This window comes from Orycteropus afer, unplaced genomic scaffold, assembly GCF_000298275.1.
Source record: "Orycteropus afer afer isolate SDZICR_OR568_19922 unplaced genomic scaffold, OryAfe1.0 scaffold00018, whole genome shotgun sequence".
Taxonomy (NCBI): domain Eukaryota; kingdom Metazoa; phylum Chordata; class Mammalia; order Tubulidentata; family Orycteropodidae; genus Orycteropus; species Orycteropus afer.
The window spans coordinates 9,212,223-9,225,068 of record NW_006921605.1 but is presented as its reverse complement, the minus strand read 5'-3'; the positions used below and the strand labels follow the sequence as shown (position 1 = coordinate 9,225,068).

The window sequence follows — 12,846 nt, the reverse complement described above, 5'->3', positions numbered from 1 at the left end:
CCACCCTCTACCTTGCCCCTTTTTTCTGACAGGGGTGATTCTACCATCAGTGCCCGTGGATGAGCTCCGCTGATAATCGGTTGCCATGGAGTCGACTCTGAGTCATGGCCGCCCCACGTGCATCAGAGTTGATGTGTGCTCCACAGGGCTTGCCCTGGCTGAGTTTTCATACACAGATGATCAGGCCTTCCTTCTGAGGCATCTCTGGGTGGACCCAACCTCTAACCACAGGGAGTGTGTTAACTGTTTGCACCCCCAGGGACTCCCAGAATCTGAGGATTGAGTGGCTCCTGGCTCACAGCAAGGACTCAGTGAACCTCATCTATTGTGACTGAGCTCAGCAGACATTCCAAAATGCCATCTGTCCTGTTTATCTTCTTCTTACTTTTAAATACAGGCTTAATGCCATTATAAGGAACTTAAAGGGGCTGTCCCTGATATCACAAAGAACCATTAAATAGACGATGTGTGATGTGTGCCTAGTGGCATGGAATTTCTTTTCTACTGAGATTTCTTTGTGTGGTAAACATACTTTTTCCTAGCAAACTTGGGCTCATATTTTGAAAATAAAACTTGAGTCGCAACCGTGCCGCACTTCAAACGTTCCATCCAACAAACTACAGGCCCTTCAGATCTCCAGTCTTTGAATGGGCTCTTGCCTCTGTCTGGAACCCCTGACTCCCACCCTTGTGCCCCCTCAGTGAGAGGGAGCCCCTCTCTCCTGTATTTGCCTCTAGCTTCTCCTTAAGATGTTCCTTCTCAAGTCGTATGCTGTCTGTTGATAAGTAGGGTTGATGTCTTGTTTATTACTGGATCACAGGAAAATGGCTGCATGGATTTTTCTGGACAGTGAGTTTTGGGTGGACTGGCTTAGAACATAAACCACCAGGCAGTGTCTGCAAAATTCACTTAGAAGACCTGGGGTGGGGGTGCCTCAGAAAGGCAGTCGTTTACTGGGGAGGGGAGCGGAAGGTGCCATGCCTGTGGGGCTGCTGATCCAAAGGACAAATGACACGGCAGGAAAGCTAACAGCAGCATCTGCTCCGAGCCCTGCGGTGACAGTCCTGAGGTGGATGCTCGGAAACCTAGACACGCGTCTGTGGGGGGGCTTCTAACCTGGCCAGTGGGTGCATTTACAACAAGGGCAGCAGAGAAAAGCCAGTTGCTTGGCCTCCAAGTCCGTCCCCTTCAGCCCACAGGAGCTCCTGGGAGGCAGGGCCATGTCATGGTCGCCTCTGTCCCTGGCACTGGTCAGAGTACAGGCTTAAGCAGTGGGTGCCGAGAAGCTGGCATCCGCCCTGCCCTCTGCTCCGGCAGATGGCCACATCAAGATTTCCCGAGCCATTAAGGCACAAACTGCGCTCTGCTCCCTGACCCCGGAGCCTGGAGGCGAGGCTGAAGCCGAGTCTTGCCTGCAGCCCACGGCTGACCCAGGCACAACCCTGCAGTTGTGGAATCAAGGCGCAGTCAGGCTGGTGGTCGTGGGGGTATTCAGGGGCTCAGGACAGCAATGGACCAATGCAGTGTATTAACAATGGGCACAGCAGACCAGTGCTCTGGGCTGGAGGACACCCGACTTCAGCCTTCAGGAGCTGAATGTTCTAGAGTCTTCCTGGGCTCTTCCATCTCTGGACAGGCAGGTGCCAATGCTCTGGCCTCTTGAAACCTATGTTACCTGTCGTCGTTGTTGTTGTTATGTGCCGTCGAGTCAGCCCTGACTCATAGCGACCCCTTCTTGGGTTTCCGAGGCAGTATCACTACGGAAGTAGGATTGCCCAACCTTCCTTCTGAGGAGTGGCTGGTGGGTTTGAACCGCCAGCCGTCTGGTTAGCAGGCAAGTGTCTTAGCCACTATGCTACCATGTTACCTGTACTCGACTCTAAAACCAGGAACAATTCAAGAACAATTCTCGAGCAGTTGCTGATCCTCGAGTCCCTGTGATGAGGCTGGCTCAGCATAGGGACCTTTATTGCTTCTAATTACTCCTTCTAACAGCCCCTTGGGATTAACTTCACTGCCTGCGGCTGGGAAGCTCAGAGGGCCGGGAGGACACCCCACCACACGGGAAGCTCAGAGGCCGGGAGGACACCCCACCACAGCATCATTAACGGCATTGGCAGAGCGAGATTCAGATCCAGGGCTACGGCTCCAAGGCCTGTGGTTGAACCACAACAATGTGCTACTTTTCAAATGAGTGTGTCTGCCTTCAAAGCAGCCCTCTGAGGAGAGGAGGGACAATCATCCCATTGATCTCATTGTCCAAAGCTGCCTGGGAACCACTTTAGTGCTTCCAGCACTTTCCTGGGAGTGCATTTGTTGGTAGCCTGCCTATTCTTTGAGGATGGGCTTGACTTTTTTGAAAAAGGCCAGTGTTTGTTGCCAAGTTCATCAAGCTGGAGAAGCGCAGTGTTTGGTCTCCTTGAGGGTCTCGTCAGTGCTTTCTGAAGGCCTTTCTGGAAAGGTCTGCGAGAGTGTGACATCACTGGGCTGTGGGTGGGGCCTCCCAGTTCAGGCTCCAGTTGAACCGAAGGGTGGAGCCCAACTCTGCAGACAGATACAGAGTTCAGAGTCTGCCTCTGAAACTTGGGAGCTGGAATCCAGGCTTGCACGTTCTGGCTGTTGAACCTGGGGCAACTCACTTAACCTTGGTAAGCCTTAGTTTCCTCATCTGGACAGAAAAGACAGAATCATGTCTGACCCATAGCATGGCTGTGATGATGTATAACTTGGCTGCATAGCCCCTGGTGGCTGGATGTGGTTACCATTGTTACTTTTGGTGGGGCCACACTTCTTTGAACCTGGGAGCTTTGGTCTGGGTCAAAGAGAATAATGACTTTACCACCATGAATCTTAGCTTCTTGATCTTGCTCACTTAACCTTCAGTCTTTCATGTGGATTAGCTTCCCGGATGACCCGTTCAATCTTCCAACAAGTTATCTGTAGTGTGTACCAGGTGCTGGGAACACTACAGTCATCAAAACTGCCCAACATCCCGACCTTCATGGAACTTAGCTTTCAGAATGAATCAACCCAACCCAACCTAATCCAACCCAAACCCCAAACCACCCAAGCCCTACAGCAGGGCCCAGGGCCAGGACTGTGGTCAACTGTTCCCAGAAAGGCACCTGGACGTTCTGCTGTGACACTGCCTCCCAGAATTTGTGATGCCTCCTCTAGCCGTGCCTTCTCCAAATTGCTATGGCAACTGCGTTCAAGTGATAGGCTCCTGCTGAACCAATCAGAGCAAGTGGCTAAGAGGGGATTCTAGGCATTCTCTGCCCACCGTGGGGCAACTTCTGACGTAGGCTGATCCTGGACACAGGCATTCCCCTCCCAGCAACTTCTTCAAGGCTGGGGAGCCTGGCATGGCCTCGAGGACCAACTCTGTCCTTTGCAAGTGTCCTCCAGAGCCACAAACAACTCTTGTGATATCTGGGTGATAGATTCTGCACTTGGAGGGTATCCTCACCAAAAGTTGGTGCTTGGCTAACAATGGTAGATGAACAAGGTGTTCCAAAGAAGGCTCTCCCGCCCACCCGCCGGTTTGTTTACTGTGTGGGTTTGCATGTTGCTGCAATGCTGCAAGCTATGTCGTCGGTATTTCAAATACCAGCTACCATTGTTCACCCACTGTGGACAGGTTTCAGTAAGACTAAGAAGAAAGGCCTGGCAATGTTTCAAAAAATTAGCCAATGGCAAACCCTATGGGTCACTATAGAATGTTTTCTGATACAGTGCTGGAAGATGAGCCCCCTAGGCTGGAGGGCACTTAAGATACAAAGAGGTTGCAACAATGGAATCAAACCTGCCAGTGATCATGAAGATGACTCAAGACTGGACAATGTTTTGTTCTGTTGTGCACAGGTCGCCATGGGTCAGAGCTGACTTCTTGGCAACTAACGACAGCAACGACATAGGTTAAGGGCAGCCCACATGGGGCTTCTCCGCTGGCTGCCTCCTCTGTTCCCTCCATTGACAGAAGTGTGGCTCAAGGAGCCCTGTATAATAATAGCTCCATAAGGAGTGGGGACAGGGAGTCTCCATTGTCTTTTGGAATTTTAGCTTGAATTTAAGCTCTCATGCGTCTGTAGGGGAAAGAAACTGAAATCACACTTCAGAGAAAGGACAAAGGCCTCTGAACATTGGCCGTGTGAGTTTCCAACAGCGGTGTGGCTGCAAAGGGGCCTCTGGACAGAGCAAACGGTGACGGGCTCAACTAGAAGCCAAGAGGCTGGTGGTTTGAATCCACCAGGGGTGCCTCAGAAGAGAGGGCCGGTGACCTGCTTCCGAGAGGTCACAGCCTCGCAAACCCTGTGAAGCAGCTCTATTCTGCACACACGGGGTCACCATGAGCCGGAATCAACTGGACGGCAACTAGCAACAGTAACAACATGCGGCTGCAAAGGGTTAAAAATGCACAAAAAGACGCCAGGAAATCGTGGGGGTTCACAGCAGTTTCGTCCCCCTACCGATTTCCTGCATAAGGGAGGCTAAGTCTCTTTCCCTGTCAGCTTTGGGCCAGTCTCCTGGCTCTGCTGAGCCTACCAGTAACCCCGGAGCTGTACACAGCAGCAACACATGGGAGGCCCTCAGCCACAGCCCCGTGGCCGGATCCCAGGCTCCCTGCCACCTCCCACCCAGCCCAGAGCTCTGCTCCCTGCTGGCACCTCTTCCTCTCCCAGGACTGGGCAGAAAGGTCCAGGGTGTGGGGCACAGCGCCTTTCAGGGCTTCTTCCTGGACCACCACAAGGCTTGGCTGAGGCTGGGGTAGGGGTGGGGGTGGGCGGTCATACCATCACAACACTGGAATGCACTCAGCCCCCCACAGCCCAGGGCAATGTCCTCCTGTGACCCACGTTATGGCAGCTTCCCGGAGCCCTGTGTTGTCCAGAGGCACTGCCCCCTTTCTTGATGGAAGAGCGGATGTTTAGTGATGGTTGCTGCGTGTGCCAGGCTCTTGAGTGCATTGTTTCGGTGAATCCCCACCATGGCCCCCCAAGAGTGCCCGTTATTATCCCTGCCCCGTCTACAGATGGAGAAACTGAGGTTCAAAGAGGTAACAAGCTCATCCGGGACCCTGGCTCACAAGCAGCAAAGTTGGGATTCAAACTCAGTCTGCATCCCTAAAGCGACTTAACACCTCATTGGGCTACCCTGCTTCCTATTCTTGAGTTCCGGGATACCCAGCCCTCTGTTTTCGGGAGCTCATTCTGACCACAGCTCGTGTTGTTCTACATAGAACGCACCCACGTAAATAGCACACACATAGTGTGCCTAGGAAACTAATGTGCAAAGGTGTTGCCAGGTTTACAAAAAATGTCTAATATGCGTTATTTGCATAAAAATGCAGTAGCTCAGTTCAGCAGTCCTCCAGGTTTCTGAAAATGCAGGTCACTGACTCTCTGGGGAGGAGCTCTGGTAGCATAGTGCCTCAGGCACTTGACTGCTCACCAGAAGGCTGGTGGTTCAAACCCACCAGCCACTCCTCAGAAGGAAGGTTGGGCCATCTACTTCCGTAATGATACTGCCTCGGAAACCCAAGGAGGGGTCGCTATGAGTCAGGTCCGACTCGATGGCACATAACAACAACAACAGCCTCTCTGGGACCCTCCCTCTTCTTGCCTCTAGCATTCAGCTCTGCAGGCAGAGCCACAGAGGAGCTGAGCATGGGGTGTACCCTGCATGGCAGAGGCCCCTGCTCTTGGGGGCACCATCATACGATCACCGTGCCAGGGGCCCGCTAGCGCTGGGTGCAACTTTTAGCAGAACTTGGGGGTCAGCAGCTGTTGATACACAGGACTTTGGGCAGCTTCTTGGGTCCCCAGGCCTTTGCTGCCCGAGCCCTGCAGGGAAGGGAGGGAAGGATGCCCAGTGGCTGAGCTGCCTTTGCAGGCAGGCACCCCGGCCTCCCAGCCCCTCACCTGAGAGTCGGAGATTTCCGAAGGCTTCTCGGTCAGACTGCTGCTCTCCGCTGGGATGAGGTCGTTGTACTTGGTGACATCCTCGTCCGAGTAGTGGAGGCTGCCTGGGCTGGGCCGTGGAGGAGACCTAGAGAGAGTGGAGGCAGTGAGGATGAGAGAGGGTCTCCTTTGGAGCAGGCCCCTGGCCAGAAGCAGCACCACGGGGCCTGAACTCTCCTGAGCCCGGGAATCGAGGGTGAGAACGGTAGGCAGACAAGTGGGTGCGGCAGCTCCCAGGGGTTCCTGGACAGGTGGTCTGGAACATCCTCTCCACCCTATGTCCCTTTCCTTCCTGCTTCCGTTCTCCCTAGAGCGTTGGAGAGTGGGGGCGGGGGGGCTTGTCTGCAGGTAGGGAGGGCTCAGGGTGCCTGAGGCCCAGGGACTGGCCCAGCCAGCCTCCAGGAAAAAAAGTGGGGGCACCGTGAGTCGTTGTGCTTCCAAGACCATCGTACTGGAGGCCTCCCTCCAGAGTCAGGCTCTTGGGGACACTTCCCTGCAGACACACTCCCCAGGTGATTCCTCATCTCACAAGGGGACGTTTGAAAGAGAGAGCACAAAGGGTTAGAAGAAGGGAAATCCACCACCTCCTGTGCTCTGACCAGAAACATTCCCAGGGGCTAAGTCACACCCCAGCTCTTTACAGTCAGGCCTAGAGAAACCCCTGCAGTCTCCGTGAGTTACTGCCCTGGCACCTGAGTCACTGAGCAAAGACACACACAGGACTGGGGTCTTCAATGCCGGTCAGTCCCAGGCTGTGCACTAGAGCCTGGAGGCCAGGGCTTGGCTCTCCTGAGCCCTGGGAAGCAAGGGTGAGGACGGGGGGGCAGAGGAGCCAGCAGGGCAGGCTCCCAGGGTCCCTGGGCATGTGGTGGGAGTCCCCCAGGATGCTGTTGCTTGTGTCTCTCAGGAGGGGGTGGGAGGGGCCAGCACAGCCCAGGGCCTGGAATGCCAGGACCCGCCCAGCACTCCCCAAGAAGGTTTCCTAAAAGTGTGGCTCTGAACCCCAGCTACATCGCGAGGCCCCGCAGTGGTTGGCTGCAATACTGCTGCTCAGAGAGCAATCCCGTGGCCTGGGAATGTGTCACGAGCAACCCTCCTGCTACCAATTAAGCCCCTGCAATCCCTGTGCACTGATTTTATTCTGATGAACAAAGCCTATGAGTTAAACAAAAACAAAACAAAGCAACAACAATGCTGGCGGTGGCCCATATAGATGAGATGGGCACACAGCTGATGTTGACAGGAGGGAGGAATGGGGTGCCAGGCTAAGGCAGGGCGAGCGGGGGGGCCTGGTGCAGAGGTGTATCTCAGACAGGCAGGTATGGCTAGCGCCCTGGGCACCACTTGAAGGAGGCGGCACCAAAGCAGTTCCCAGTTGTTCTCCGTAAATCCCTCTGGCCTGGCGGGGTCCTGGGTTCAGCCCTGAGCCTAGGGTTGGTGTCTGTGAGTGTGGAGGGATTTCTGAGTATACACAGTGGTGTAGGAGGCCTCTGAGTGTGTACACTGTGAGTGTGAGGGCAGGGCAGGGTGGGGGATGGTGAGACCAGCCTGAAGGTCCCCTTGTTGCATGTGGCAGGGCCCCGGAGCCAGCCTGGCGGGACTGCTTGGCCAGGCTGAGCCCAGCTGGGCCCACAAGGCAGCCTCAAATAGCCCTTTCTTTGGAAGACTGGCTTTTGGCGGGGGATGAGAGCTCAGCCTGGCGGGTCAGCGCAGCCACCTCCTCCCTCTTTCCCACTGATGAACACACACATCACCCTCCCTCCAGGCCAGAGACAGAGGCGCTTTGTGCTCGGGCCTGGGAGAAGCTGGCTACCCTGTGTGCCTCCTTGGATGAGGCCTGAATGTTAATAGGTGCTGAGGCTGGAGACAAGGCTCACTTTGGGGCAGACCCCCGGTCTCTCTCTCGAGCCCCTCGAACACAAAACTGCCATGCCACACCAGGTGAGGGTTGGGCTGTTGTCCTTGGAAATGGGCAGCATGGCTGGCCACAGGGGGTGGAAGGCAAGCTTCTTTCAGATGCTGCCCTTGGAGGATGCTGCTGAGATGGGGGCCTGGTGGTGAGTGGGAGGACTATTCTAGAACAGGTATAAAGAAGGACCCAGAGGAGAGGGTTTCTACCTGTAAAGTGCTTCTTTCCTGAATGAGGAAATGGGCAGGTAGAGGCACCCCTGGCATCTCACTTAGAGGTCTGCCCAGTCTACCTTGGCAGGGTCCACTTTGCCTTTGGGGTAAGTGACTATCAGGCATACAGCCCTGTGACCGGGAGCAGCTGGCTTCAAACAACAGTTGGTTTGTTTGCAAAATTTTGCAAGTTATTTGAATTCTGTTGTCTTTGGTGGGAACCCTTTGTACCTACTTCCTAGTGACTTTCTCCCTAGTGTGTCCGTGCCCCTGAGCTATGACTGGTACAAGCCCCTGGTGGGCCCTTCCATGTCTTTCTGCTGACCATTCCCAGCCTCTCAACTTGAAAGCCATTTTCTAGGACGTTTATGACAGAGTGGGTGCTGCCTGCTCACTGGCCCTCCCCAGTGTTCTCCACATCCGGGCACCACTGGGCCCGGCCCCCAAGCCTCCATCCTCAGGCTCCTTGCGCCCAGGCAGAGGCCCCATTACCTGGTATACAGGCCGTTCTTTCGGCAGAAGGAGTTCTTGACGGAGAGCCGGCGGTTGTTGAGTTCCAGGGCAGGAAAACTGCTTTCATCCAAGCTTAGCATCTCCCCGTGGCCCAGTGCACCGGACTTGGCACTACCCCCTAGGCAGAGAGATTGCACACCAGTCACTCCACTCCATTCTTTTAAAAGGCCACGTGGCTCCCGGCCCTCACTCCCACTCCTCCGACCTGGCCGGGCTGCCCCCCTGTGCCTCTTGTTAGGGTTGAGCCCCAGACAGGAGGCTCCGATTGTGTGTAGGCCCCCTAGTCTGCCCACCCAGCCGAGCAGGTGGATGCCCTCTGGCGAGAGTGCTCACCCGAGTCTGTCTTCTTGGCATACTTCTTGCTTTGGCCTCGGATGATGAGGACAAAGACCAAAAGCAGGATGAAGATGAGGCCAACAAGGGCAATGACCACCAAGAACCACCACTCCTCGTAGAACGGGTTGGCTTTCTGGGCTGAAACAGAGATTGGGGTGTCAGGTCTAGTGCTCCATTCTCTCCTGCTTGCAGCCCTCCCACTCCAGCTGGGGTACTACCTACTGCTCACACAGTTCATGGGTAGGCTCGTTCTGCACCCACTGAAAGAGGTAGCACCTAAGATGAGCTTAGCAAGGATGGCCTCATTTTAAATGTCAGCTCAGGAAAGGGGCTGCCTGGAGTGCTGTTTTGAGAAGGTGCTCAGGTGGCTTCTGGGCTTATTAGGGAAGTATTCTGGGATTGATTAGTGATGTCTGCCCAGACACAAGAGGGAGGAATGGTAGCAGCTTGCTTGCTATTTTTCCCACCCCTTGTGGGGGCTACCTTGATAGGCAGGCTCAGTTTGCATGGGGAAGATGCTATCTGGCCCGCAAGGTTTCCCGGTGGCAGAAAGCAAGGGAGTTGGGAGGGTGAACATGAGTGGGCCTTTGGAGTGCCTTCCTCTTTCTGCACCCAGCCCGACAAGGGGTCTGGCTCATCTATTTCAGTATTGCAGTCAAGTGTTCTTTCTCACGATTTGGTTCTATCAGTCTGGGCAAGAGAGAAGGTGTGTGGGAGGAGGGGGGAGGCTGGGTTTCTGGAGCATACCCAGTGAAGAGAAATGTGGAGGTTACACTCTGCTTTAGGGGGTGGTGGTGGTGGTTGTTCTGTGCTGTCGAGTCAGACCTGACTCATAGCAACCGCTCTGGGGTTTCTGAGGTGGTATCGCTATGGAAGTAGATTGTCCAACCTTCCTTCCAAGGAGTGGCTGGTGGGTTTGAACCACCAGCCTTCTGGTTGGAGTCTTAGTATTAAAAGTGCTTGGTGATTCAATCCTGGGTCACCGGTTTGGATAGCAGAGTCCTTTGTGAGTGCTGGGACGGGATGGAGGGGAAGGGAAAGGGGACAGGTGGCGATTCTGCCCACACAGGCCTGATGGTCTGCCCACACGAGCTGCTGCTCCCCGGATACTGACCCTGTCTATTTTGGGGGAGGATTTCTACAGAAACACACCTTATGGCCTGGCCTACCCTGGGTGATGAGCTAACAGAAGCATTATAGGTCCATGGATTCGTCTACTGGACCCTCTGCCCGGGCCCCCAAAGGTCCAAGGCCCCAATTCCTATGGGCTGTGCCTGCAGGCTCACTGAGCTGGAGTGTCCGGACAGTGCGTTTTGGTCCCTAGCCCAGTGCCTCTGTGCTCCACAGCCCTGCTCTCCCAATGCCCCCATCTCTCCACCTACAGGACCTGTACCTGGCACAGACTGGGAGGGGCTGCTGGGAGTGCCAAAGCCGTAGTCGTTGACTGCAATGACCCGGAAGTCATAGCTCACGCCCGGCTTCAGGATGTCCATGCTGAAGGTGTAGGAGGTCACCTCCTTGGGGATGTCCTTGATGAGGATGTCCCAGAGCCCTTCATCTGCAAAAGCACAGAGGGGCCCCTGTGAGGGGGAGTGTCCCCCACCTCCAATCCTAATGCTGCTCCTGGAGGCAGGCCCTGTCGGGTCTGCCCTGGTTAATGCCGATCCCCAGCACTCGGCACAGATTGAGTCTTCGGTAAACCTACTTTTTTTTTTCTTTTTCTTTTTAAGTGGCATGCCTGTTGGAACATCTGATCCTTCTATTCTTTTTATTTAAACATTTAAAAAACATTTAAAAAGGTACCAGGTGCAGAAAATAATGATATGAGCAAGCCAGTCCCACCACCTGGAGAGTGGTGGTGTTGCTATGCCCTGCCATGGAGTCGAGTCACGGCAACTCTGCACAACACAACAATGGCCACTTGGTCCTGGGCCATCCCCATGACTGGTTGCCAAGGCGACCGTTGTGATCCACAGAGTTTCTGCTGGCTGGTTTCTGGCAGTAGGTCACCAGGCCTTTCTTCCTAGTCTGTCTTCGTCTGGAGGCTCCACTGCTTGGCACCACAGCAACCCTCAAGCCTCCATGACAGATAGATGGTGGCTATGCAAGAGATGGGAGCTCTGGTAGCATAGTGCTTAAGGCACTGGACTGCTAACCAGAAGGCTGGTGGTTCAAATCCACCAGCCACTCCTTGGAAGGAAGATGGGGCAATCTACTTCCGTAGTGATACTGCCTCGGAAACCCAAGGAGTGGTTGCTATGAGTCGGGTCCGACTCGAGGGCACATAACAACAACAACAACATGCAAGAGATGCACCAGCTGGGAATCGAACCTGGGTCTCTTGCCTGTAAGGTGAAAAGTCTATGACTGAATAACCAATACCACCGGAGAACACCCAGAGAACAGACACAACAACCCTGTGTACAGCAGAACGGAACACTGCCTGGCGCTGCCTGTCTCAGCATCAGTGCTATGCTTGAGCCTGCTGTTGCAGCTGCTGTGGACACACACACACACATATTCACTCACTCACTCACTCACTCACTCACTCACATATGCAGCCCTGGTGGTACAATGGTAAGCTAGCTGCTAACTGAAAGGTTGGTGGTTTGAACCCACAAGCTGCTCCTTGGAAGAAAACACCAGGCAATCTGCTCCCACTAAAATTACAGTCTAGGAAACTGTATGGGGCAGGCCTACTCTGTCATATGGGATTTCTGTGAGTCAGACTCCATTTGCTGGTATACAACAAATATGTATACACACATACATTGAAAACACATACACTGGTGGCATCAGTCAAAAATAAGCAAACATTTTTTTCCTCCTCAAACAGCAGCAGGGGGATTTGGGTTGCATGAGGGTGTCTGGCCAAGTTACCCGGATTTGACGGGGCCCATCCTCAGGCATCTCCTTCCTTAGGAGCAGAGATCAGAGGACTCAGAGGGACTTTGAAGGGCTAGGACGTTCCATGGCTTCCACCTGGGAGGGATCCCCCATCTGTTCTCCGGGCCATGTGGCCCCCGTTCCCTGTTCTTGGAGCACCTATGCCTCCTTTCAGGGCCTTTGTCTGGGGCCCTCTGGGTCTTGCCCCCCCCCCGGGACATAATTCACCCTCACCCTATTGAAATGGAGCGGTGGGGGGCTGCCCATACAAGAGAAGAGCAGCAGGCTGCCACAGCCCAGTGGCCATCCATCATGGTGACCGGCAGGCGGGAGGGGCTGTGGCCAGATGCTCCGGGAGGGCCCCACGGGGGCTGGCCTGGCTGCTAGGAGGGGACGTCTTCCTGTGTGTGCTCGTGCAGGCAGAGCTGGAAACCAGCCTGGAAGCTGTTTAGCCTGGTCCAGCCCCTTCTTCACAGGGGTTGGGTGAGACCCAGAGGCCTCCGAAAGACCTCCGTGGACTCATCCCAGTCCTCCATTCCATGGCCTGTCCTCACCCCCAGTGGGTCCTCAGGGCTGATGCCACCATGCAGCAAAAGAGCATACCAAGTCCCCAGCACCCCCAGCCCAGCACGCCGGCCCCACCCTCACCCGACTTCCTTGCCTCTCTGCTTCTGAGCTTCTTCTGGCAGGAGCTGCCTTTCAGGCTCGGGGGGCGGGGGGTCTGCTTCCCTGACTCTAGTTCGGCCCTTCCTGGCAGCCGATGGGCTTTTCCTCACCAGGCCGTTTACAGACCCACACGTCTAAGTGAGGACCCCGAGCAGAGACTCTGGACAGCTGTGTCACCATTTCTGAGACTTGGGCCAAGAGCGTGTTAGGACCTGCTGGGGCTGTCTCTCCATCCTTCCGTCTCAATCCCTGCAAACCGGAAATGGCTGTGGGGCCTGTGTCGGCCTCAGCCGGAGCCTCCAGGGCCTGGAGCTTCTGCCCCCCCATCAGTCTCATTTGTTCGTTTCAAGATTCTGCAGCGTAC

At 54.9% G+C, this 12,846-nt stretch overlaps 1 protein-coding gene across 1 annotated transcript in view; it reads right to left on the bottom strand.

The window, feature by feature from the left end:
• SDK2 (sidekick cell adhesion molecule 2) overlaps positions 1-12,846 on the bottom strand; it is a 199,388-nt gene that overhangs the window by 10,090 nt on the left and 176,452 nt on the right. Inside the window, 4 exon segments of the mRNA XM_007959888.1 lie at positions 5,922-6,048; positions 8,574-8,712; positions 8,928-9,068; positions 10,324-10,488. Coding sequence (XP_007958079.1) covers positions 5,922-6,048; positions 8,574-8,712; positions 8,928-9,068; positions 10,324-10,488 — 572 coding nt within the window.